The sequence below is a fragment of the Penicillium maclennaniae genome (assembly GCF_028827695.1).
Source record: "Penicillium maclennaniae strain IBT 15551 chromosome Unknown utg000006l:1.0-2513246.0:1.0-2515036.0, whole genome shotgun sequence".
NCBI classification, from domain to species: domain Eukaryota; kingdom Fungi; phylum Ascomycota; class Eurotiomycetes; order Eurotiales; family Aspergillaceae; genus Penicillium; species Penicillium maclennaniae.
This window is the reverse complement of record NW_026623218.1, coordinates 607490-632397: the sequence shown is the minus strand read 5'-3', so window position 1 is coordinate 632397 and position 24908 is coordinate 607490. Positions and strand designations below refer to the sequence as shown.

The following is a 24908-nucleotide window of genomic DNA, read 5'->3' as shown; positions in this document are numbered from 1 at the left end:
GGAGAGGCAGGAGTACACGAGGGATGTTCAGTGTAAAAAAAAAAGATCCGCTGTTGAACGAGTTGCGACTCAAAGCGGTTTAGGGCGGTGGCCCGCCCCAATCGCAGTTCAACATGTAATTTTGAGGGTACTGGAGTTTCCGAGATTACCGTATTTCACAATTGCTGGGACACTGGGACGATGGGGTGTTGGGCCTGGTCTTATTGGTACAGCGCGTATCAGGTACCTCCCCACCATGCAATCCCCTGCAATCACTGGCGCCGGCGAGTCTTCGGCCGGAGCATCTGCCGCCTCGCACTAAATCCGGAGCTATGGTACGCGGGAGCCCCAACGTCCTCAACTCTTCTGGGCCCATCCCTTCGACCCGACTGACCACCTAGTCTAGATGAATTGAAGAAGCATACAGGATAGCGACCACGCTGCTATTCTCCGTTAATATCATTCTTTCAATTGTGAACAGTCGCTATATCCGCCGGATTGTTAACATTCCATCTCCTTCATCGTGCTGCACGCAGCCACCAGAAATTCCCCACCCGAGGTCGCAAAATTACCCGTATTGCGTATTACCACCCTATCGGCCTATCGCTTTCCCACCTTTTTTTTCCTCGAATTGAACCTTCTCTCCAAAGGCCCTTGGATCCTCTCACCTCCTCTCCTCCAAGCCATTGTTGCCTTTTCTTTTTTGTGTGTGTGTGTGTGTGTTCTTTTCTGATTTGGAAAGCCTTCCACGGGCATTCAGCGACGATTCCCCGTCGCGTACCCTCAGGACGTGCGTCCTACTCCTACCTTAATACCTTAACGATACCCTCACAACATGCGTCCCGAGATTGAGCAAGAGCTCGCTCACACCTTGCTGGTGGAGCTGCTCGCCTGCCAATTCGCTTCTCCCGTCAGATGGATTGAGACTCAGGATGTCATCCTCGCCGAACAGCGCACCGAGCGCATTGTTGAGATTGGTCCCGCAGATACTCTGGGAGGAATGGCCCGCCGGACGCTAGCTTCCAAGTACGAGGCATACGATGCCGCCACATCCGTTCAGCGTCAAATTCTGTGCTACAACAAGGATGCCAAGGAGATTTACTACGATGTCGATCCCATCGAGGAGGAAGCTGTCGCCGAACCTGCTGCCGCCTCTCCCTCTGCTGCTCCCGCCGCTGCTGCACCGGCTGCTGCGGCTGCTGCCCCTCCACCTCCCAGTGCTGGCCCAGCCGCGGCCGTAGAGGATGCCCCAGTATCTGCCGTCGATATTCTGCGATCCCTGGTTGCGCAGAAGCTAAAGAAGAGTCTGGCCGATGTACCATTGTCAAAAGCCATTAAGGATCTGGTCGGAGGTAAGCTCGCGATCAATTCATGTTAAATCGCTCTCACAAACCTAACATCCTTTTTCTGCCAGGTAAATCTACATTACAAAACGAAATTCTAGGTGATCTGGGCAAGGAATTTGGCTCGACACCGGAGAAGCCGGAAGACACCCCTCTGGATGAGTTGGGTGCGGCCATGCAGGCCACTTTCAACGGCCAATTGGGCAAGCAATCATCTTCCCTCATTGCTCGAATGGTCTCCTCCAAGATGCCCGGTGGTTTCAACATCACAGCTGTTCGCAAATATCTCGAGACTCGGTGGGGTCTGGGCGCCGGCCGCCAGGACGGTGTGCTCTTGCTTGCTATTACCATGGAGCCCGCTGCTCGTCTGGGCGCCGAGCCCGATGCCAAAGCTTTCCTCGACGACGTGACCAACAAGTACGCCGCCAGTGCTGGCATTAACCTGTCTACTCCCGCGGCCGGTGGTGACGCTGGTGGTGGTGGTGGTGGCATGATGATGGACCCTGCGGCCATCGATGCCTTGACTAAGGATCAGCGTGCTCTCTTCAAGCAGCAATTGGAGGTGATTGCCCGCTACTTGAAGATGGATCTCCGCGCCGGTGACAAGGCCTTTGTCACCTCCCAAGAGACCCAGAAGGCCTTGCAGGCCCAGCTTGATCTGTGGCAGGCAGAGCATGGCGACTTCTACGCCTCAGGCATTGAACCCTCTTTCGACCCCCTCAAGGCCCGTGTCTACGACTCCTCGTGGAACTGGGCCCGCCAGGATGCCCTCAGCATGTATTACGACATTATCTTCGGCCGTCTCCAAGTGGTGGACCGTGAGATTGTGAGCCAGTGTATTCGCATTATGAACCGCTCCAACCCTCTTCTTCTCGAATTCATGCAGTACCATATTGACAACTGCCCTACTGAGCGCGGCGAGACCTACCAGCTGGCTAAGGAGCTCGGCCAGCAGCTCATTGAGAATTGCCGCGAGGTGATGGATGTCGCCCCTGTCTACAAGGACGTCGCCGTTCCTACCGGTCCCCAGACCACCATTGACGAGCGTGGAAACATTGGCTTCAAAGAGGTTCCCCGTGCTAGTGCCCGCAAGCTGGAGCACTATGTCAAGCAGATGGCTGAGGGCGGTCCCATCTCCGAGTACAGCAACCGTAACAAGGTTCAGAATGACCTCAAGAACGTCTACAAGCTCATCCGCAAGCAACATCGCCTCTCTAAGTCATCGCAGCTCCAGTTTGACGCTCTCTACAAGGATGTTCTGCACGCTTTAAGCATGAACGAGAATCAGATCATGCCTCAGGAGAATGGTAGCACCAAGAAGTCTGGCCGCAACGGTCTCAAGCGCACTGCCACCCGCCCCGGCAAGGTTGAGACCATTCCCTTCTTGCATTTGAAGCAGAAGGCTGAGCACGGTTGGGACTACAACAAGAAGCTCACCGGTACCTATCTGAAGGTCTTGGAGTCGGCCGCTCAAAATGGTCTTACCTTCCAGGGCAAGAATGTTCTGATGACTGGTGCTGGTGCCGGTTCCATCGGTGCCGAGGTCCTGCAGGGCCTGATCAGCGGTGGTGCTAAGGTCATTGTCACTACCAGTCGCTTCTCTCGTGAGGTGACAGAGTACTACCAGGCTATGTACGCCCGCTATGGTGCTCGTGGTTCCCAGCTTGTCGTCGTGCCCTTTAACCAGGGTAGCAAGCAAGACGTTGAGGCTCTTATTGACTATGTTTACGACACCAAGAAGGGCCTCGGGTGGGACCTCGACTTTGTTGTTCCCTTCGCTGCCATTCCCGAGAATGGCCGCGAGATGACAACATTGACTCCAAGTCTGAGCTGGCTCACCGTATTATGTTGACAAACCTGCTCCGCCTCCTTGGCTCTATCAAGACGCAGAAGCAGACTCACGGCTTCGAAACTCGTCCCGCCCAGGTTGTCCTGCCCCTGTCGCCCAACCACGGTACTTTCGGAAATGACGGACTCTACTCCGAGTCCAAGCTGGCTCTGGAGACTCTCTTCAATCGCTGGTACTCTGAGAATTGGAGTAACTACCTCACCATCTGCGGTGCAGTTATCGGCTGGACCCGTGGAACTGGTCTGATGAGCGGCAACAACATGGTCGCTGAGGGTGTCGAGAAGCTTGGTGTCCGCACTTTCTCCCAGCAGGAGATGGCCTTCAACCTTCTTGGTCTGATGTCTCCGTCTATTGTTGACCTCTGCCAGAACGACCCCGTCTTCGCTGATCTCAACGGCGGCCTGCAGTTCATCCCCGATCTTAAGGGCTTGATGACCAAGCTCCGCACCGACATCATGGCTGATAGTGACATTCGGCAGGCCGTCATCAAGGAGACTGCTATCGAGAATAAGATTGTCAATGGCGAGGACAGCAGCGCTCTGTACAAGCGAGTCGTTGCCGAGCCCCGCGCCAACATCAAATTCGAGTTCCCCACGCTTCCTGACTGGGAGAAGGAGGTCAAGCCCATCAACGAATCTCTTAAGGGCATGGTCAACCTGGACAAGGTCGTTGTTGTCACCGGTTTCGCCGAGGTTGGCCCTTGGGGCAACTCTCGCACCCGCTGGCAGATGGAGGCCTATGGCAAGTTCTCTCTGGAGGGCTGTGTTGAGATGGCTTGGATCATGGGCTTGATCAAGCATCACAACGGCCCTCTCAAGGGCAAGGCCTACTCTGGCTGGGTTGATGCTAAGACCGGGGACCCTGTTGACGACAAGGACGTTAAGCCCAAGTACGAGAAGTACATCCTGGAGCACACCGGTATCCGTCTAATCGAGCCCGAGCTGTTCAAGGGTTACGACCCTAAGCAGAAGCAGCTGCTTCAGGAGATTGTCATCCAAGAGGACCTAGAGCCCTTCGAGGCCTCCAAGGAGACCGCCGAGGAGTTCAAGCGTGAGCACGGTGACAAGGTCGAGATCTTCGAGATCCCCGATTCTGGCGAGTACACCGTGCGCCTTTGCAAGGGTGCCAGCCTGCTCATCCCCAAGGCGCTCCATTTCGACCGCCTTGTGGCCGGTCAGATCCCCACCGGCTGGGATGCCAGCAAATACGGCATCCCCGACGACATCATTGAGCAGGTTGATCCTGTCACTCTCTTTGTCCTCGTCTGTACTGCCGAGTCCATGCTTTCTGCCGGTATCACCGACCCTTACGAGTTCTATAAGTACGTCCATCTCTCCGAGGTTGGTAACTGCATTGGCTCCGGTATTGGTGGTACCCACGCCCTGCGCGGTATGTACAAGGACCGCTACCTAGACAAGCCTCTGCAGAAGGATATCCTGCAGGAGTCCTTCATCAACACCATGAGTGCATGGGTTAACATGTTGCTCCTGTCTTCCACCGGTCCCATCAAGACCCCCGTCGGTGCCTGTGCCACTGCCGTCGAGTCTGTTGACATCGGCTATGAGACTATTGTTGAGGGCAAGGCCCGTGTCTGCTTCGTCGGTGGTTTCGACGACTTCCAGGAGGAGGGATCGTACGAATTCGCCAACATGAAGGCTACCAGCAACGCCGAGGACGAATTCGCCCATGGTCGCACCCCGCAGGAGATGTCTCGTCCCACCACCACCACTCGTGCAGGCTTCATGGAGTCTCAGGGTTGCGGAATGCAGCTCATCATGAGTGCACAGCTCGCCCTTGACATGGGTGTGCCCATCCACGGTATCATCGCTCTGACGACTACCGCCACTGACAAGATCGGCCGCTCCGTCCCTGCTCCTGGTCAGGGTGTCCTCACCACTGCCCGTGAGAACCCCGGCAAGTTCCCGTCGCCTTTGTTGGATATCAAGTACCGTCGCCGCCAGCTTGACCTGCGCAAGAAGCAGATCAAGGAATGGCAGGAGTCCGAACTTCTCTATCTGCAGGAGGAGGTTGATGCCATGCAGGCCCAGAGCGACGAGAGCTTCAATGCCTCTGAGTACATGCACGAGCGAGCTCAGCACATCGAGCGCGAGGCCGTTCGCCAGGAGAAGGATGCGCAGTTCAGCCTGGGCAATAACTTCTGGAAGCAGGATTCGCGCATCGCTCCCCTGCGCGGTGCCATGGCCACCTGGGGTCTCACTGTCGACGACATTGACGTCGCTTCCTTCCACGGTACCTCAACTGTTGCCAACGACAAGAATGAGTCCGACGTTATCTGCCAGCAGCTCAAGCACTTGGGTCGCAAGAAGGGTAACGCCGTGATGGGTATCTTCCAGAAATACCTCACCGGCCATCCCAAAGGTGCTGCTGGTGCCTGGATGTTCAACGGCTGTCTGCAGGTCCTGGAGAGTGGTCTCGTCCCCGGTAACCGCAACGCCGACAATGTCGACAAGGTCATGGAGAAGTTCGATTATATCGTCTACCCCAGCCGCAGCATCCAAACCGACGGTATCAAGGCGTTCTCTGTAACTTCCTTCGGTTTCGGTCAGAAGGGTGCTCAAGTCATTGGTATCCACCCCAAGTACCTGTTCGCCACTCTTGACCAGGCCCAATACGATGCTTATAAGACCAAGGTTGAGGCTCGTCAGAAGAAGGCTTACCGCTACTTCCACAACGGCCTGATCAACAACAGCATTTTCGTTGCCAAGAGCAAGGCCCCTTACGAGGATGATCAGCAGAGCAAGATCTTCTTGAACCCTGACTACCGTGTAAGCGTTGACAAGAAGACTTCTGAGCTGAAATACTCTTCCGTGCCCCCAAAGGCTGATACTGCCGAGGGAACTCGTCAAATGGTTGAGTCTTTGGCCAAGGCCAATGCCGCCGAGAACTCCAAGATTGGTGTCGACGTTGAGAACATTGACGCGATCAACATCTCCAACGACACTTTCATTGAACGTAATTTCACTACTGGTGAGCAGGAGTACTGCCGCAAAGCTGCCTCTCCACAGTCTTCGTTTGCCGGTCGATGGAGTGCGAAGGAGGCCGTGTTCAAGTCCCTGGGTGTCAGCAGCAAGGGAGCCGGCGCTGCCCTGAAAGAAATTGAGATCGAAAGCGACGCCAACGGCGCTCCGGTTGTGACTGTAAGTAATGACGATCTCTTTACGATTTCAAGAGATCAACAACGCTAACGGGTGATCTTCATGTAGCTTCACGGTGCCGCTGCCGCTGCCGCCAAGCAGGCCGGTGTCAAGTCGGTCAATGTCAGCATCAGCCACAGCGACTCGCAGGCCGTGGCCGTTGCGGTCTCGCAGCTTTGAGATAGCTGTATATTCTTGGATCTTGAGCTGCCTACATAGATGCTGGTGGGAATCGCCATGGAAGCTTCTCTCTCGGCTCGTTTTCTTTCTGAGACGTGATGATTGTGATTTACGTTTATTCGTTGGTTTCTTATTAGAGTCGGGCCAGCTTCGTCTCCTGGTTCGTTTGGTGTTATAATGGGAGTAATGACATGCCATAATCTCGTTCAATAACTCATTCTTTTCTAAGGGTGGAGCTGTAATTTCCCACCCTACCGGAGCCCCGCCGGCTATGCATTCAGCCATGTAGTCCTGGCCCGTCACTTTGGCGTCACAAAACACCAGAGTCTGAACATGTATGAACGCGACTAACACCTAGCTGAGGACTAGAAGGATTCAAGGAATCGAAGCAGTGCTATACCAAGGAAATGTCTCTGTAAACTCGTGGAGCTCCAGAAGAATGATAGAATAGACACGCATGTTGCTGAGACCCGAGTAGAACGTACTTTATGTGATTGGGTCTAATTGTGGACGAAGGGGCTTTCTTAATATCTACAACAACTGAATAAACATCTCATGATCGCTTCGATGCCACGGCAGCACGGTTCAGCGGGCCCCAGTTGGCACGCGGGTTCAGTTGATACCGCACCAAGCGCTTTTTCGTGTGTGCAGCTGACGCCTCACGGCCCAGCGCTGCATCAAACTTAATGTCCAGAGTACTTAGGGTGCGGCCGTTCAAAAGGTCGCGCGATAGTGCTTGGCTTCATGGTATTTGCAGGCTTGGGCTCATTGGGATCAGGGAGCACCTCGTCTGAGGAGCCTACGGCGGGCTTCAACGCTTGTCGTGATCCAGACCGGTACAGAGATGCTTCCACCTTGGTGATCAGGTCACTGACATCTTTGCCGGACTCAACAGCATCGAGAAGATCCCTCTTCAGCTGTGCCAGCCACTGGTCGCCTTCGTGCATCTTGCGCAAGTTGTCGCGGCTCTTCGCCATGATTGCGGCGCCGGGAGTGCCGGGTTTGACGGAGCTTTCCTTGATGGGAGAGTGCAGGCGAACCCATTCACGCATGATCTCCCAGATCACACTCCAAGGAGCATCAGTGCGGATGGAGTTCGGTTTAGCATGACTCCGAGTAGTGCGGTAGCCACAAGAGCGGACGGCGCCGCGAAATTCATCCATGGGAATAGTGGCGCAGTGGAGGACTTTGGAAAGGAAGCCGAGGTTGAAGTAGAAAGGATATTTTTCCAATGCAGCAGGATCCATCCGGGGAATGATGGCGGGATACTCAGAGTCTTGGGAAATGGTGTCGGCTGTCTCAGCGTCGGAGGTTGGTTGCTGGCCGGCTTTGGCCGCAACAGGAGTGAGATCCAGATCCTCTTCCAACGCAGTGGTTAGCATGCCCTCAATTCGAGGAATTGTCTGGTATGTTTCGGGATCGAGAGTGGGGAGAATAGCCAGGATCTTTTGGATGAAGTGAGGGTTGTGCAGCGGGCCTCCCCACATAGGTCCCGCGATGTGAGTCTTGAAGCCGCAGTGCTCGCAGTGCGTGCCAGCTGAAGGACCCTGCGCCAGACCAAAGTGGTAGAAGGGGTTACCCTTCTTGTCAAGCCTTTGCTTCGTGGCGGCGATGGGTTGCGTGCTCCAAGCGCCACATCCAGAATCGCAGTTGTACACAAGCATTGTGTTGCCGGCAGTGAACTTGACCATAGCAGGGGAGCGGTACACTCGGACAAACACACGGGCGTAGAAATCGATTGACAGAGAAAGTAGGGGCTCAATGGCAAGTCCGTACTTGGCAGCAGACATGGCAAGAGAGTTCAAAATCAACCGCAATCCACCCTCATGAGAGTGCGAGCCCTTGATCGAAACACCTCCGTACAAGGAGAATGCTTTTTCTGGATATCCAGTCGAGGCCCAAACGCCAGCATCAGTGCAAGTGACACAGAGCAATCCACCGTCCCTGACACCCTGGATGGCAGCATCAATGAATGGGGATGCGGTGCCGTAAGGGTCCAAATCGATCACGTCGAATTTCTGAAGTGCGCCCAAGCTATACATGTATGTGCGCGCATCACCGAGATTAGGTTGGATCCGATCTTGCAGCCCATTATATTCAATGTTCGTCTTCATCGATCTGATGGCAGAGGCGGACAAGTCATTGGCCACGACTCTGGACACCGGAAGCTCCGAGGCATAGCGAAGTGCGCGCAGGCCCGTCGCGGAAAGAGCATCCAGAATTGTGTAAGAAGGCTCCGAGTCAGACTGTGCCTCTTGCTTTGCGTTTCCAGTCTGCTCGCCCTCCGGCTTCACTTCATTGGCACCATCCGTGGCAGACTTGGATGCTTGATCCTCGGAGTCCACCTCACGCTTCCTCTTCTTCCCTTGTATGCGTTTCTTGAACTTCTGCTTTTTTGACTCTAACAGAGACTCTCCGTAGGCCCGAATGGCAAGGACACTCAAGTCGCGATTGAACTGTTGGATCGGGTTGTAGAAAACGGATTGCGACTCGTCTTCCTCTCTGAGGTCCCTCCGCGTTGCCTTCGAAGCGGCTTCTTGCGCAGGAGGGTTAAGAATATGCGCGCGGCCCTCTTTAATCACCTGGTAATCTGTGCCTTGGAATTGCACCAACTTGGAGGTATCGGTGGAGCTCTCCATTGTCCTCGATTGGCAGAATGGCCTCTGGAATAACTGGGGAGAGGTATTTGTTCGTAGAATCTGTGCGCTAGCAACGGATCTATCAAGTGCGCATCGTCGAGCCAAGGTGAAGATGGAGAGTCGTAAGGTCATGGACGAGGTGCGTTGATAGTGAAAATGCGCGGCGTCGGAGGAAAAAAGATTCCTCGCACGGACCGAGTCACCGCCCACTATGGAACTACGAGCCTCAATGAATATGGATGGAAAACACACGCTGCAGATTGTTCATTCGACTATGAGCATTCTTGAATAAACTACAAGTCTTCGAGAATTTCATCAAGATTGGGTGTGAAGCCCTCACACGCCTATGGTTTGAGCTCTTATTCGCGCTGTCGAGTCGCGTGCAGCCAGCATCTTGAGATACTTCGATCGAGAGTCACAATACACGATTAATGATTAGTCGTAATTACATGCTAGAGTACAATGTATGTTCATATCATCCTCCATTATCCCCTCATAACCAATCGCCAATGATAGGCACTTGACGATACATCTCATTCCACCCTTGCGCTTCCCAACCCGAGCCTTCACCTGCACGTCCAACAATACCGAGGGCGCCAGCCAGCCAGAGAGCCGCACCTGCTGCGGCAATCCCATTGACTATCCACCACATCTTGCGCTGTCTCTTCGCGCGGTCTTGGTTTTCGGGATAGCCCAGATAGCCTTCTAGCGATCCCTTGCTGTTGCGCTCTTTGCGGGCTGTAGTCACTCTCCAGCCCATCCAAGTAGCCCAACCGCCGACAAAGTGCCACACGCTGGCAGTGACAAATAGCAAGTAGAAAAGGTTCCAGAACACTGGACTGCGCGCAATACCATGGGCAACATAGCCCAAACCCACACCGGAACTCCCGCCTTCCACGATCAACGGTGTAGCACGGTTGACCAGCACATGAAGACCAATCAATGGCGCAACGAAATACCCTGTGCGAGCTTGAAGAGAGAATCGAGGCCAGGAGGAGAGCAATGATCGCTGAGCGCGTGTCTCCGCGCCGTATAACCGAGCGCGTCGTGATGCACGGATATTGCGCAGACCGATTCCAGAGATGATATGTGTCAGGACTGGAATTGTGAGAATGAGATGCTCCAGGCCTGGAGCCTGGTAGATTGGTCGCGTGAGCAGGAGATAGGGCTCGCTTGCGGGCACGGAGCGGGTCACAAGTGGGAAGAGTGCGGTGTTAGCGAAGTGCAGCACGAAGAAGGCCGTCGGTGGGTAGGTCGAGTATTTTTGAAGGCCAGACACTGCATGTATTGATTAGAAAATGTGAGTGTGAAGGTTTACGCGGGATTGAGCGCAACATACACAATGCATCCCACCGGTGGGCTCGGAGACCTAATTTCGGGGCCGAAAATCCACAGGTACGCTTCGGCTTGTCTGCCTCGGGCTGAGGGAAGTACTCGCCGCTTTCGAGTGTCTCAAGATCGGGGTGGAGTCGTCCACGGGCGAGGGGTCTAGCTCTTGCATGGAAATGACCGACTTGGTGTCGATGTCTTGTGGTTTGACGTTCATTGTGGGCCGAGTGTTCGTGACCAATTGAAGAGAAAAGGGAAATTCGTATATCAAAAACTCATCACTCGTACAAGGTGCTCGTCGATAAAAGAAGAAAAGATGAAGGCAAAACAAGGAAAAGTCTGGGACGACGATCTTGCTTCGAGTCCGCCCAACGGGACGTCTCTGATAGGCCTAACTCTGCTTCTCCCACCACTTCACATAAATGGCGCCGGTATCTTCCCTGGACCTTGCCTACTCTATCGCCTGCTAACATGTAATTAGAGAGGTTTCACTAATCCTGCTCCTAAAGTACGATTCATAGATAGCCATCAACACCCCATTCTTCGCAAGTCACGTCCACTGACAGGAATAGACCGAGTCGGCGCGGTCCGCGCTCAGCGCCTTCACATGCACGCTATGCAATAAATCATACTCACGGCACCCAGAGTACGAGGCACATATCTCTTCATATGATCACCAACATCGCAAACGTCTTCAGGACCTCAAGCAGCTTTCCCGCGACCCAAATGCCGCGGAGAAGGCCCGTCGCGCGGAGCGCAAGGCCGATGCGGAGGCCGGGTTAAAGGTCATTGATGCACCTGTCGGTGGCCCAGTTCCAAGTGGAGGGGTCACTGGTGCGAAGAGCGGAGGAGGTTTCAAGAAAGGTGGTTTCAAGAGTTCTTTCGCCGCTGTCAAAGGTGGTCCCGCAGCGCCGGTGAAAAAGAACGTCTTAGGCGACGATGAGGAGGAGGAGGAATCCACCACCGCCAAAGAACCACCGCGTGTGTCATCGAAGCCGGTTTCTGAGCCAGTGCGAGAAGATGGCGAAAGTGATACAGACCAGGAGTATGCGCGGGATCGAGACGGAGGCGGATACTATGACCCCCGTCAACCAACAGGCTGTTTTGCGGAGTGTGTCGGTCTCGGCTCTACATGACCAACTCGCATGTATACTCCATGTGCATCTGGGGCGTTGGATCAGGGCATGGTGTTTGGGCAACTACCTTGCATGAAACTTTTCACAAATCTATAATGACCTGAATGGAAAGAAAAATTGTAACTTCCAATGTCTATCAATCTAAGACACAACAAAAGCATTTACGCTGGGTGAGGAACGAGGCACAGACCCGGAGAAGGTAATCGTACACAGCTTTCCAAGATCTGCCTAGGCGAGAATAAACAACGACATGATGGGGGAACAAACAAATATAAAATGAGACAGATGGAATGGTACTAGGCACATGGTTTTATTACGCGCTCGGGCGCTGCACTTACAACCGCAGGAGCTTGGCGGCCTGCTTAACGATGGTGTCCTCCTGGGGGAAGGCCATGTTCTCGAGACCGTGAGCGTAGGGAGTGGGGACCTCAGCACCGGTGACACGGACGGCAGGGGCAGTCAAGTAGTCGAAGCCGTACTCCATGGCGAGAGCCATGATTTCGGAGGCGACACCGAACATGGGGTAGCCGGACTCGACGACCATCAGGCGGCCGGTCTTCTTAACGGATGCGATGATGGCCTCGACATCGAGGGGCTTAATGGAGCGCAGGTTGAGAACCTCGGCGTCAACACCATACTTCTGCTTGAGCTCGGCGGCGGCGGTGAGGGACTGGCCGACACAGCGAGAGACAGAGACGATGGTGAGGTCCTTGCCAGAGCGCTCGATCTTGGCCTTGCCAATGGGCAGGACGAAATCGTTCTTCTGGGCGGCCTCGCTCATGGGGAAAGCCTGGCCGTACATAAGCCTAAGATTAACCTGTCAGTTCCACGGATCGATCTCCTTGGGAAGAAAAAAAAGTTATTTGGGTCATCACTCACTCGTTCTCGAGAACTACGACGGGATTGGGGTCACGAATAGCAGCCTTCAGGAGACCCTTGGCGTCCTCGGAGCTCCAGGGGGAGACGACCTTGAGACCGGGAATGCTGCCGTACCAGGCGGAGTAGTCCTGGGAGTGCTGAGCGGCGACACCGGCGGCAAACCCGTTGGGGCCACGGAAAGTCACGTTGCAGGGCTGGATACCACCGGACATGTAGTGAGTCTTAGCGGCGGAGTTGATAATCTGATCGATGGCCTGCATGGCGAAGTTGAAGGTCATGAACTCGCACTAGAAGGAGATCCGACAAATCAGTTTCCCCGGTCTTGTCTTTTTCGATTGCAGGCTCCAAAATCACTCACAATGGGGTGCAGACCAGCCAGAGCAGCGCCAACGGCGAGACCGGTGAAACCGGCCTCAGTAATGGGGGTATCGATAACCCGCTTGGGGCCGAAGCGGTCCAAGAGTCCTCGTGTCACCTTGTAACTGCGGAAAAGAGATCCAGGTCAGCGATAAATGTCTTCGACCAGACAGTTCCCCTTCTGGAGAATGGAGAGAGATTCCTTACGCTCCGTTGTACTGTGCGACCTCCTCACCCAGAATGAAAGTCTTCTGATTGAGCTCCAGCTCCTCGGCCAGAGCCTCGTTCAGAGCGTCACGGACTGTGACATCCTTGGTACCGGATTCCGAAGCATATCCGCGAGCGCGAATGAATGAAGGAGCGCACGACTTGGCGAACGCAGAGCGAAGAGGGGTGGAAGCCAGGCGCGAAGCCAGCGCTGGGCGGAAAAGACGGGGAGCGGCCATGGCGGAGAGTTAGGATGGAAGTCGAAGAGAGAGAAGGAAGGGAAGCAACAATTGGAAGGTCCGCAAGGTTCAAGAGAAACCGCAGAGGCGATTGAAGACCAAAAGTTTCAAGGTTGGGAAAACGGGAAGACCGCGCTTGAATCTTTGAGATGCAAATCCGAAGATGTTGGGCGCTGAGTCAGCACCTCACCGGCAGCTCCTTCCGTAACCGTAGGAGCTTCCTCATGTTACTCGTTCTATAGCTATATCCTTGCATCTCTCTTGACTTCTCTCAGTATCTCATCCGATTCTATCCTGTCTACCAAATAAAAAGATTCGGTTCTCCCGAAATTCTGCTCTCATAGGGGGGCTATACGACATGTTGTTCGCGGTGTTGCCCTGGATCGTATCTTTCCCGTCGGCGCTCGCCGCTCAGCCCTCCGCGCCCGCTCCCATCTCCGCGCCCCTTCGAGCTCTCGAGCTCGGACAACTGAATTTCCTTCATACTACCGATACCCATGGCTGGCTGGCCGGTCATCTAGAGGAGTATGTTACGCAGTGTCTGTGCTGTAGGCTCTAAACCAGACTGATGCGCGTCGCAGACCTTCATACTCGGCGGACTGGGGGGGACTATGTTTCGTTCGCGACGCGCATGCGGGAAAAGGTAGAGGCGCAGGGCCAAGACTTACTGGTCATCGATACCGGAGATCGCGTCGAGGGCAACGGTCTCTATGACTCGTCCGAGCCCAAAGGCATTTATCTCTCGGAGATTCTCCATCATCAACACATCGATGTGATCACATCTGGGAACCATGAACTTTACAAACAGAACACGTCGGAGGCCGAATTCCTGACTACTGTTCCTAATTTCCGGGGCAAATACCTTGCCTCCAATATTGATATCAGACATCCCGAAACTAACGAACTAGTCCCGCTCGCCCCGCGATTCAAAAAGTTTACTACCAAGAACCAGGGCATCCGCATCGTAGCGTTCGGCTTCTTGTTTGATTTTAACGGGAATTATAATAATACTGTGGTTCAGCCAGTGGAAAAGACTATCAAAGAAGATTGGTTCCAGGAGGCTGTCCGGGACGCGGAAGTCGATCTATTCTTAATCGCCGGCCACGTCCCGGCGCATTCGCCCGAATATCGGGCCATATTTGAAGAAATTCGGGGAATTCGCTGGGACACTCCAATCCAATTCTTCGGCGGCCACCAGCACATTCGCGATTACGCAAAATACGATTCCAAGGCCTTTGCTCTTGCCAGTGGCCGGTTCATGGAGACAATCGGTTTTGCGTCGATTGACGGGCTTTCTACAGGTGATCAGCCAAGTGTTGCATCGAGCCCCGTATTTAGGCGACGATATATTGACAACAATCTCTACTCTTTTTACCAACATACTGGCCTAGATGAAGAGTCCTTTCCGACTGAAAGTGGCCTCAACGTTTCTCAACTCATTGCTGAATCTCGGAGTGCTCTTCGACTGGATCACGTCCATGGCTGTGTTCCACGAACCCTTTGGACGTCCCGAGTTCCTTACCCAAACCCAGACAGTGTCTTCACGTGGCTGCAGACCAAGGTGCTGCCTGATTCTCTTAAAGATGAATCTCGTGGTGAGGTCCCTTCAGTGGCCATATTGAATACGGGTGCCTTGCGATTCGACATTCTCAAGGGCGAGTTCACGCAAGATACCATATGGACTATATCACCATTCACCAACAGTTTCCGCTACGTAAAGGACGTCCCTTACGAAAAGGTGCAACTGATGATGGAGGTCCTCAACAAGCAGCCCAAGGTTCTAGAAACGCTCGAGTCAGACTCAAAGCTCCTCCCTTTATCACGTCCTGAAAATCTTGCTCGAGCTACATACTTCAATGCTGAAGTTGTTGAAGAAGATGATCTGAACCCGCGGCTAGTCTATGACATGGCAGGGTCACACCAAGCCCATCTCTCAGCCGATAGCCTAGATGAGAACATTCTGCCGGGGTATACGACCAAGGATGATGCAGGAACTGATGGAGATGATACCGTTCACTCGCCCATTGCCTTCTACGAAGTTCCCAACTGTATCCAAACCTTGCTGTCAGCCGACAAGTCGGGAGTACCAAAGACGGTCGATCTCATATACATTGAGTTCATCCAGCCGCACTTGGCGATGGCTGCCAAATTTGCCAGCCTTGATGTCGATTTCTTCAAGGACAGTGAGGTATACATGCCGTCGACGACATTGACTGATTTGCTTTTAGCGTGGGTGAAGAAGCACTGGAAATGCGGGTGATCCACTTATGTACTGAGTCCTGACCTCGAGATGTAACACAAGATATTCTCAGTCTACTACACTGCTTTTTCTCTTCCGGGTATGCCAGTCACTGGCAACACAGTAGTCATATAACGCCTATGTAGAAATACTGCCTGACCATATGGTACATCGACTTTTTTACTCGTCGCCGCCGGTGAAGGTGAAAACACCCTTTCCACTGCGGTAGCCACCCAGAGTGCCCTGCACGTTCTCGGCCAGCTGGGGGCCCTCGGACTTCCAGTTCCACTCGACTTTGTCGACAGGAATATCCTTGAAGCGGCCTGTTCGGGTAAGCTGGAGCACATCCTTGATGGTGTTCTCCTTGAGCTGGGGGTTCTTGTCACCCCACTTGCTAACCCAGAATCCGTCAAACACGAGATTTTTGAAGATCAAAATGCCAGAGGGTAGCGCAACCGGCTGCTTCGACATGGCCCCATAGGTCACCATATGGGAGTCTGGAGCCAGAGTCTTCGCCAGAGCCGTGGCATTCTTTCCACCGACGCAGTTCAAGGCTAGACGAATGGGCTCCCGGCCCTGACGAGTAACCTCTTTGACCATATCCCGGAAACCACCATTCAGCATCTCTTCTTCAGTCACAACGACGTTAGCACCTAGATCTTTGAGTTCCTGTTTGAGGGCCTCCGTCTCTTCGGTTGTCTTCCGCTGACGGATTACGTTGAGAGTCTTGATACCCCACTCGCGGCTCAATTGGATAGCAGCGCGTCCGACGCCACTGTTGGCACCATTCTGGATCATCCATTCCTCCCCAGCGCGCATCCAGTCCCACTCACAGAAGTCACGAATCATCCGGTACGCGGTAACCGGGTTGACACTGACAGTACCGATCTGGATGGGAGTCAAGCCCTCCTTGTTCTCGATGCGGATAAGCTGTGACTCGTCCATCTGAGCGTGCGTTCGCCAGGTCCCCTGACCAGTGCGCTTCATAATGACCCAATCGCCCTTGGACAGGTTCTTCACGCCCGCACCCGTTGAAATGACCTCGAACGCTCCCTCGTTACCACCCACAGCCGACGGCTCAGCAGTTCCCAGCGTCGTCTCAAACGGAGGCTTGCTAGGATAAACACCTTGGATCTGGTTGACATCGGCGGGATTCATAGGCGCGGCGAGAAGACGGAGGTTCACCTGGGTACCGTGCGGAGCAGAGATCGAATGCTTGTGAAGGCTAAAGAGTGGTCAGTTCATGGAATCATGAGTTTCACAGGAACAAGTCATACTTGAGGACATCCTTTGGCTCGCCGTATTTCGAGTAGATCAACGCTTTTGCCTGTGTGTAGCCGTACATAGAAATGCGCCTTCGGCCGTCGACGGAAAATGTGACTCCAGCGCATTGAGCTTTAGCGGCGACCGGGAAAATCGCAACTCGAGCGGCACCGGAGGCACGAGCACCGTTGGCTGCAGCTCTTATGATACCATGCGACAACATTTTGGCTATAGGTGGATGTTGGTGGAAGAAACAAAGGCCGGAAGGGAATGGGAAGATGACGTCTATTTGGCGGTTTAGCTCGGCCCGAAGGAAGCTGCCAGGCTATACATTTCTCGTCCGCTCGGAAGTATTACCCCACAGAAGAATTTGCTCGAATGTTTTCATCTTGACCCGATCTGTTCGGAATTCGGTATTTTCTGTTGTTATTTTCCGTTTCACTAAGGGATATAATGTCGACCTTGCGGCTTGCTGGATAGCTCGGCTTCGTTTTCCGAGGTCCACTAGCGATCTTACACGACGGGCTTTCTTTGCTTGAATACAAAAAATCAAGGTTTCTTTACAATCCTGCGAAAATATATTTAGCCTGATGCTCTATGTCAAACCTTGGGGGGGATCAGAGTCCCTTTCTAGCTTAGATCTGGGAGGCTCTAGGATGCGTGAGAGCCTATGTCGACCCGCGGGTGCTTGTGTGTAAGACAGTCTAAGTTGTATATCAGCACGTTGAGAATGTTGAAATGGAAATCAGTAAATAGAAAATTGCAAGCCTTGTGGAATGAATTACCAAGATAATTAATATAATACTGTAAATTGCTTCAAAGACCACAAAAGCAGGTTCTCATAGATCATTGCCAGGCAGAAGCACGGGCCATCTGGATATCGATTTATCGGTTTCCGCCCGCGGTCGACACACACCTTCACGAGTCACGGTTCTAAATGTCCCTTTTACGCGAAGCAGAGAAATGCATCGCTAATCAACATGCACACAAGCTCAATGCTTTCATAACCCCACTGCCCCGTTCGGGACAGTGGTTGGACCGCGTCAAGCAAGCAGACAAGCGTCGCGAGCAAGGTGCGTCCATCAACCTCAGTTCAGTAACCAATGACTAACAGAAGATTGCTGGAACAGGAACTTCCAGCTCCCCCCATAGATGGCCGCTTGATCTCCATTAAAGATAACATCTGCACGCGCGACCTTCCGACGACATGCGGCTCGGGCATTTTGAGCAACTTTACTAGCCCATTCAATGCCACAGTGATCGAACAACTAGAGAATGCCGGGCAGTCGTGGCTGGTAAGACCAACCTGGATGAGTTCGGGATGGGTTCACATTCTACGAATTCGCGATTTGGACCCGTGAATAACTCGCGACGGGATGACAGCGGACACGACCTCTCCGCTGGTGGTAGTTCTGGTGGGAGCGCGGTAGCCGTGGCTGCAGATCAATGCTATGCGTGAGTACCGGACACATACATCGGGGCCTAGAACTGGCTATTGACTGGGTTCAAAATGCTACAGTGCACTTGGAACAGACACAGGAGGCTCTGTCCGGCTTCCTGCTGCATACACGGGGACCGTTGGCTTCAAGCCGTCCTACGGGCTAATATCACGATGGGGCGTTGTCGCATATGCCAACTCCCTGGACACGGTTGGAATTATAGGAAAAAGAACGTCTAGGGTTCAGGACGTCTTCCGTATCCTCAATCAGCATGACGCACGCGACCCGACCAGTCTCCCTACTTCCACAAGGTCACGGATTTTGTCCCAGCTCCAGGCCCCTCGACTCGCATCTCGATTAACCTCAACTCCTCTCCGAATAGGATTCCCGATAGAATACAATATCTCCGAGCTCACACCGTCAGTTCGCCGTGCCTGGCTACAGTCCCTGACCCATTTGCAGGAGCAAGGACATACCATTCACTCTGTTTCCCTACCAGCCACCAAGCATGCACTATCAGCATACTATGTCCTGGCCCCCGCCGAGGCATCGTCGAACCTGTCCAAGTACGATGGTGTACGATACGGTACCCGGGCGGAGGGACCAGACAGCGACGGACAGCCGGACGGCTACCTTTATGCAAACACGCGCGGAAGGGGGTTTGGCGATGAGGTGAAGCGAAGAATCTTGCTAGGTACATTCAGCTTGAGCGCTGATGCTATGGACAACTACTTCATCCAGGCACAGCGTGTCCGGCGGTTGGTCCAGCAGGATTTCAACGCCGTGTTCGCTGCTGAACACCCATTGGCTGCAGCTCAGGACGCTAGCCTCAGTGCAGAACAGGTTGATGTTCTGGTATGTCCCACTGCGCCGTCATCGCCGCCTCGACTGTCCGACGTGACAGGGCCCTCTAGTGGTTCATCTTCTTTGGATGCCTATGTCAACGATGTCTTCACGGTCCCCGCCAGTCTCGCAGGCTTGCCAGCGATTTCCGTCCCGGTAACAAACTCACATTCTTCACACGATTCGGGCGCTGGTGATCTTGCTGGTATCCAAGTCGTGGGCCAGTACGGAGATGACGAGTTGGTCATGAAGGTTGGCGGATTGCTCGAGGGCAAAAGTTTTTGAGAGCCTATAGCAAGCTCAACCTGTTTCATATATATATAACTACAACGATACCACATCTATACCTCATTCTAAGTTGATTGTTTCAGAATTTGCAGAACAGGTCGCCCATCTTCATGGCCTTAACTTTCGTGGAACAGGACGATCGCGTGTTTAAGTTTCGTTAACAAAATGGTATCGATGTAACTTGATGAGAAACTCCTTGAACGCCGTACCCGTCCCTATAGCTGTGTCGCTTTCCATTCTATTCGGATCATTCTGACCCTTTTGGATCTTCAAGTCATCTCAACATCTTCATCAGCCCCGACAGCCGGGACATCCGCTGCAGGAAGAGGGGTACCAGCAGTCCCGACACTCATGGTATCATCTAGCGCTAGATTTCCTGTGGCAGCTGGGGTTGCCTGGTTACTGTTGGCGGCAGATTCAGAGACCCCGGGGCCCGAGACTGCGGAATCCAGGGCAGCACCGACGCCTCCTTTTAACACCTCAGAGCCCCCGACTGCACCATCCATCCCGCCGCCGATCACGTCGCCATCAATTCCGCCCCATGTAAACATGGCCTCAACCTCATCCACGATATCGGCGACCACGTCCTCGACGATCTGATCATTGAAGCGATCACCGATTGGTAGGATCGGCTCGCCCGTTTCGGTGCTGTCAGGCGGGCCAACCCACCACGGCCCTTCAAAGCGGCACTCGACTGCACCGCCGCCGTAGCAGCTTACGGCTGGATAGTAACCGATCATGCCGTCGTCGGCATTCTCACGCTCTCCGATCCCGAGATTGTTTGTGCCATTAGCAAGCCGACTCGCCGGCGGAAGGAAAGCATAGAGCTCTTTGAAGGGTGTGCCCATCTTGACACCATTCTTGAAGATAGTAATGCTAGATCCAGGCAATGTGCGTAAGGACGGGTCTTCACTGTTGTACGGAGAAGGGGGGCCGAATGTGGGAGTTTCTTTCAGATTGAAAGCGTAGTCGCGGAGATGTTTGGTAGAGAAAACGTTAGATACTTGCCAACAAAAATCATCGGACTTGGAGTGAAAAGGAATGCGATCTCGGATGATGTTGGTAGCAGTGGGAATCCGGGATGCAGGATCTGTGCCATCGCCATCTATAGCGGGATCGTAGGTGCCCTGGACTATCTTTGTGTGGATGGCTAAAGGCGGAAGGGTAATCAGCATGCCAATTACATCGCCCTCGTTAATAGATTCGCCTTTTGGGAAAAAGAACTCGCACCGCATGCGGTTGACGACTTCGCCGTTAACATCACGGATTCCATACCCGTAGCAGTCGACACCGACGTTGACATCGGAGTCTGCCTCGCGACGTGCGAACCCAAGTCTGACATGGCCACGGGATGGAGTGCTGGACCCATTCTGCGAAGCGCCTTGGGGAGTCACACCGCTGATTATTCGTGCCTCGTAATAATATGAGCCCTCTCGAGCGCAGACATTTGCTCGAGCCGTGTGCCACGCATCGTTGGTAGTCATGGCCCTAGCATCTTCAGAGAAATAAATGGCTGTAGGAGAGAGTCCTCAAAGCTGAACCGGGCATGATAAGGTCTCACGTCAGTTTGCCGGTACTTAATATGCGGAAAGCCTTGGTCGGCGATGGCATAGCTATACCGGAACCCATTCTTATTGGTGAGTTTATCAATCACCTCATAGAAATCCCAGCTTTGGCCTAGCACGCTAGAAGATTTCCTGCAGACCTGATTCATTTGGCGCGGGCGCGGAGGAAATTTATCCATTTCGAAGGGTTCAGCGAGAAGCAATGGGCGAAGCATTGACAATTCCGAGCTGGGAATGGCGGTGCTTGCGGCGGTTGCACGCTTTTTGGGAGGAGGCGCATTTTCGATATCCAAGCCTTTAGCTTCGCGCTTCTTGCGACTATCACGCTTGTTCCGCTTTGCGCGAGCATTGTCCCCCTGTGCAGAAAGATGGATTGCTGGTGCCGGTGAGGATCGCGAATTCAAATCCGATAATGCGCCGTTCAGGAAAGGGCCATTGTTGGGAGGGATAACGGGGGAGTTGATGTTCGAGGATGGTGCGGAGGACCTGGGGGCTTGGCCGGATGCCATGGTGAGATTTCAGATGCCAGTAAGCTGGTAAGGGATTTTAAGAGGCGGAACGCAAGGGCGACTTGAAAGGTCGTTGTGCAAGATGGGCTCTCGGATTGAAAGCAGCTCCTGCAACAGTAATTTGTTAGCCAACTCCCGAAGGTCTCACGCAATGATAGCCCAGTTGAAGGCACCCAAAAAAAATTAAGGGCAAAATCAATTAAACATCATGTAAGTGGTGAGAGCTTACCAACCTCATATCATGCGCGCGCAATTAATCGGCTTGAACACGGAGCTGTCTCAATAGGCACAAGCGCAAGGTGGGACCTGCGGCTGGATATCCTAAAGGTTGCAGCTGGATTGCAAGCTACACCTATTAAAGCTTCAGAAGTATAAGGCACAGCTGCAGAGAAAGAGAATGAGCACTCGTCGTCCTGGTGAAACACGCGGTCCTGCGAAAGTCCGGCTACGCGCGGCAGAAAAGCATCGGCATTAGGGCGGTGAATTTGTGAGGGCGGTAGAGATAAAACTTCTCCGCCTGGCAAAAAAAAATAACTGATTAGATCACATGACCCCAAAATTTACACACAACTGATTGACGGTTCGTGGTACACATCTCAAGCAGTCCAGCAGGTTTCTTTTCTACTTCGTCTTGGATTATCTGGGCAGAGAACAGTCTCAACATGCCTAAAGCCACCAGTTCCCGCGCAGCCGCGGCCCGCAGACACAACCCTCTCGCAGAGGATATCAGTGCCGTGGGGCACCTCCGAACACAGAGCAGCAAGAAGGGCAAGCGCCAGTCGGATGAAGACGAAAATGGCGAGAATGGACAGCGCTATGTTGATGCGAAGATGTCGCGCAACATTCTGCAAATGGGACAGGAATTAGCAGACGAGGATGCCGCAGAACAAAAACTTGCCCTGGGTACCACCGAGCCCAAGCATAACGCTGCTTTCGAATTTGATACCCGTTTCGAGGATGAGCCGCTGTCGGATGACGAGAAGTTTGAGAATGACGACTGGGTTGACGAGGAAGTTGAGGAATTGGTAAGGAATCGCCATATCTATAGGGATGGCAATGGAGAAATCTAACATGACTGTAGGAGGTTGATCCCAACGACCTCGATATGTTCAACAAGTTTATTCCCGGTGGCCACGAGTCGGATCCCATTTTCGGCGGTGCGCGAGACTCTTCCGCCCAGGGTCAAACCACGAACCTTGCAGATTTGATTTTGGAGAAAATCGCCGAGCATGAAGCCAAGCAGGCTGGCCAACACAGTGACCCCACGCGCATTCAAGGCGGTGGCGTTGCAGAGGATGCCGTTCAGATCCCTGCTAAGGCTGTGGAGGTTTTCGAGAAGTACGTGAAAGCTATTTAGCACCGAAAGAATTGCGCTAACTTGCAAGTACAGGGTTGGCATGATCCTCTCGCGCTATAAGTCTGGTCCCCTTCCCAAGCCTTTCAAGATTCTTCCGTCTGTTCCCAACTGGCCGACTCTTCTCGACATCACCCAGCCCGAGCGATGGACCGCCAACGCCGTCTATGCTGGAACTCGCATTTTCATCTCGTCCAAGCCTCATGTGGCTCAAGAGTTTATTGCGACTGTTCTGTTGGATCGCGTGCGCGAGGAAATCCATGAGACTAAGAAGCTCAATGTTCACACCTACAACTCGTTGCGCAAGGCTCTCTACAAGCCTGCCTGTTTCTTCAAGGGTCTGCTTTTCCCTCTTGTTTCCAGCGGCACCTGCACCTTGCGTGAGGCGCACATTGTCTCTTCAGTGATTGCTCGTGTTTCTATTCCCGTGTTGCACTCTGCTGCGGCCCTGCTCCGTATGTGTGATCTGTCAGCTGAGATGTCGAGCCGCTCTTACGAAAGCACCGGTGCCGTCAACATGTTTATCCGAGTCTTCCTGGAGAAGAAGTATGCCCTGCCATACAAGGTCATTGATGCTCTGGTATTCCACTTCCTGCGCTTCCGTGCCGCTGATCCCTCCGAGGATACCTCGATGGGTAATGCCGGTAACAGCAAGGCCTACAGGCTCCCAGTTCTGTGGCACCAGTCTCTGTTGGTTTTTGCCCAGCGATATCGTAACGACATCACTGAGGACCAGCGTGAAGCCCTTCTCGATCTTCTCTTGGTCCGTGGACACAAGGACATTGGGCCTGAAGTCAGGCGTGAACTACTCGCCGGTCGTGGCCGGGGAGTGGTTGTCCCTGATCCCGAGAGGCAGAATGCCCTTGATGCCGGTGACGACACTATGGACATGGATATGTAAAGAGCTCTTCGAGTCTTTTTTCCCTTTGTCTTCAAAACTCCCCTGCATATACCACCTACGACCTGGTCATGAGCACGTACTTGATGGATGGCGTTTATTGTGTTATTTGTGCATATAATTCCCCTGTTATCAGAACTAGTGGAGTCGATAGATTACCACAGGGTCTACGGACCAAAAGCAAAAGCATTGTGAATACGTCTTCCTGGTAAATACCTCGTTTCACGCGCCTTGGCCTCCATTGGGATCAACACAGCGACTGTTAGAGATAATTGCTCGCGTTCAAGTTCGTACCAGTTCATTATGTGAGTCTGTGAATTATGTACGCCGTGTCTAAGATGTTCATGCTTGAATATACCCGTGAAATAAACGAGATGCACTTAGGTTTTTTGAGCCGCAGCCCGATGCTACCATCTTTAGCTCAGGTTCCGGGCAACGAGGCCAAGTCGAGCTAAATGCGACAAGTCCGTGGACGATTGGCTGCACGGAGGACCCTTCCTCTCGAGCGTGTGGCACAGATCCCATCTTGGGACTTGGCTGTCCTTGGCGAGCTACAAAGCTCTGTTCTGTGTTCTTGAAGATCATTGATGCGGTGTAGCGGGTATGCTGGCTACGTTGACTTGAGTTCGAAGTTCGAGGGGATGTCGTGGGGGCCAAACCCAAGTTCAGGCAAAGACACTGGCGCCATCCCAATCTGGGCCCGGAGACCCGTCTCTAGTCAACTTTAGGGCCCTAGAACCAGTCTTGTCTTGACTTACACTCAGACCTTGCGGTATCTTGCCCAAGTGAGTCAGAGTTTGGCGAGACCATAATCTGTATAATTGCGAGGAGCCCACCAGTGTCAGATATGTCTTCGTCGATGGGGTGGAGCATGAGGCCTCACAGGGCTGCCGATTTGGGAACATGCCCTGACCGAAAAGTAGCCCATAATATACTTCAACGACTCGAATATTGTAAGGCTTTCCAAACGACTAATATGCAAGGACGTACGATGGCTAAAATGAGCTCGATCTGAGCTTGGCTTCATTGAAGATAAATGTAGAAGAATCGATCTTCACTCAGTACTTGAGATACCTGCATGGGGTTCGACGTAATTGTCAACTGCTCCAAAATATAAACGTAAGATAAGAAACAAGAAAAAATGGGTCGAGATCATTTCCCGCTTTTTGCTGTGTCATGCACTATCAATGACGACACTTGAACGGATATCTGGCACCG

General features: G+C 53.2%; 10 protein-coding genes across 10 annotated transcripts; 5 read left to right on the top strand and 5 right to left on the bottom strand.

Moving 5' to 3' along the window:
- Positions 1 to 814: 814 nt before the first annotated feature.
- Positions 815 to 6506, top strand: N7477_006485 (trifunctional fatty acid synthase subunit FAS2; the record flags this gene model as incomplete). The annotated part of the gene is made up of 4 exons (XM_056968148.1): positions 815 to 1331; positions 1394 to 3162; positions 3207 to 6329; positions 6396 to 6506. 4 exons carry the CDS (start codon positions 815 to 817, stop codon positions 6504 to 6506), a joined length of 5520 nt encoding a protein of 1839 aa, XP_056820944.1.
- A 553-nt stretch (positions 6507 to 7059) lies between these two features.
- N7477_006484 (tRNA (guanine26-N2)-dimethyltransferase) lies at positions 7060 to 9277 on the bottom strand (the record flags this gene model as incomplete). Its single annotated transcript, XM_056968147.1, has 2 exons — positions 7060 to 7204; positions 7341 to 9277. The coding sequence occupies 2 exons, from the start codon at positions 9275 to 9277 to the stop codon at positions 7060 to 7062; spliced, it is 2082 nt and encodes a 693-aa protein (XP_056820943.1).
- A 361-nt stretch (positions 9278 to 9638) lies between these two features.
- N7477_006483 (uncharacterized protein) lies at positions 9639 to 10691 on the bottom strand (the record flags this gene model as incomplete). The annotated part of the gene is made up of 3 exons (XM_056968146.1): positions 9639 to 10423; positions 10485 to 10596; positions 10623 to 10691. 3 exons carry the CDS (start codon positions 10689 to 10691, stop codon positions 9639 to 9641), a joined length of 966 nt encoding a protein of 321 aa, XP_056820942.1.
- Positions 10692 to 10896: 205 nt separating this feature from the next.
- N7477_006482 (putative C2H2 finger domain protein) lies at positions 10897 to 11610 on the top strand (the record flags this gene model as incomplete). Its single annotated transcript, XM_056968145.1, has 3 exons — positions 10897 to 10905; positions 10956 to 10982; positions 11047 to 11610. The coding sequence occupies 3 exons, from the start codon at positions 10897 to 10899 to the stop codon at positions 11608 to 11610; spliced, it is 600 nt and encodes a 199-aa protein (XP_056820941.1).
- A 334-nt stretch (positions 11611 to 11944) lies between these two features.
- N7477_006481 (pyruvate dehydrogenase (acetyl-transferring) subunit E1 beta) lies at positions 11945 to 13292 on the bottom strand (the record flags this gene model as incomplete). Its single annotated transcript, XM_056968144.1, has 4 exons — positions 11945 to 12416; positions 12490 to 12776; positions 12848 to 12971; positions 13054 to 13292. The coding sequence occupies 4 exons, from the start codon at positions 13290 to 13292 to the stop codon at positions 11945 to 11947; spliced, it is 1122 nt and encodes a 373-aa protein (XP_056820940.1).
- A 358-nt stretch (positions 13293 to 13650) lies between these two features.
- N7477_006480 (metallophosphoesterase family protein) lies at positions 13651 to 15552 on the top strand (the record flags this gene model as incomplete). The annotated part of the gene is made up of 2 exons (XM_056968143.1): positions 13651 to 13817; positions 13857 to 15552. The coding sequence occupies 2 exons, from the start codon at positions 13651 to 13653 to the stop codon at positions 15550 to 15552; spliced, it is 1863 nt and encodes a 620-aa protein (XP_056820939.1).
- Positions 15553 to 15711: 159 nt separating this feature from the next.
- Positions 15712 to 17017, bottom strand: N7477_006479 (enoyl-[acyl-carrier-protein] reductase; the record flags this gene model as incomplete). The annotated part of the gene is made up of 2 exons (XM_056968142.1): positions 15712 to 16756; positions 16809 to 17017. 2 exons carry the CDS (start codon positions 17015 to 17017, stop codon positions 15712 to 15714), a joined length of 1254 nt encoding a protein of 417 aa, XP_056820938.1.
- Positions 17018 to 17731: 714 nt separating this feature from the next.
- Positions 17732 to 19361, top strand: N7477_006478 (glutamyl-tRNA(Gln) amidotransferase subunit HER2; the record flags this gene model as incomplete). The annotated part of the gene is made up of 3 exons (XM_056968141.1): positions 17732 to 17867; positions 18081 to 18249; positions 18314 to 19361. 3 exons carry the CDS (start codon positions 17732 to 17734, stop codon positions 19359 to 19361), a joined length of 1353 nt encoding a protein of 450 aa, XP_056820937.1.
- Positions 19362 to 19633: 272 nt separating this feature from the next.
- N7477_006477 (SPRY domain-containing protein) lies at positions 19634 to 21438 on the bottom strand (the record flags this gene model as incomplete). Its single annotated transcript, XM_056968140.1, has 2 exons — positions 19634 to 20852; positions 20906 to 21438. The coding sequence occupies 2 exons, from the start codon at positions 21436 to 21438 to the stop codon at positions 19634 to 19636; spliced, it is 1752 nt and encodes a 583-aa protein (XP_056820936.1).
- A 662-nt stretch (positions 21439 to 22100) lies between these two features.
- Positions 22101 to 23693, top strand: N7477_006476 (snoRNA-binding rRNA-processing protein ENP1; the record flags this gene model as incomplete). The annotated part of the gene is made up of 3 exons (XM_056968139.1): positions 22101 to 22463; positions 22520 to 22776; positions 22829 to 23693. The coding sequence occupies 3 exons, from the start codon at positions 22101 to 22103 to the stop codon at positions 23691 to 23693; spliced, it is 1485 nt and encodes a 494-aa protein (XP_056820935.1).
- Between the last annotated feature and the right edge of the window lie 1215 nt (positions 23694 to 24908).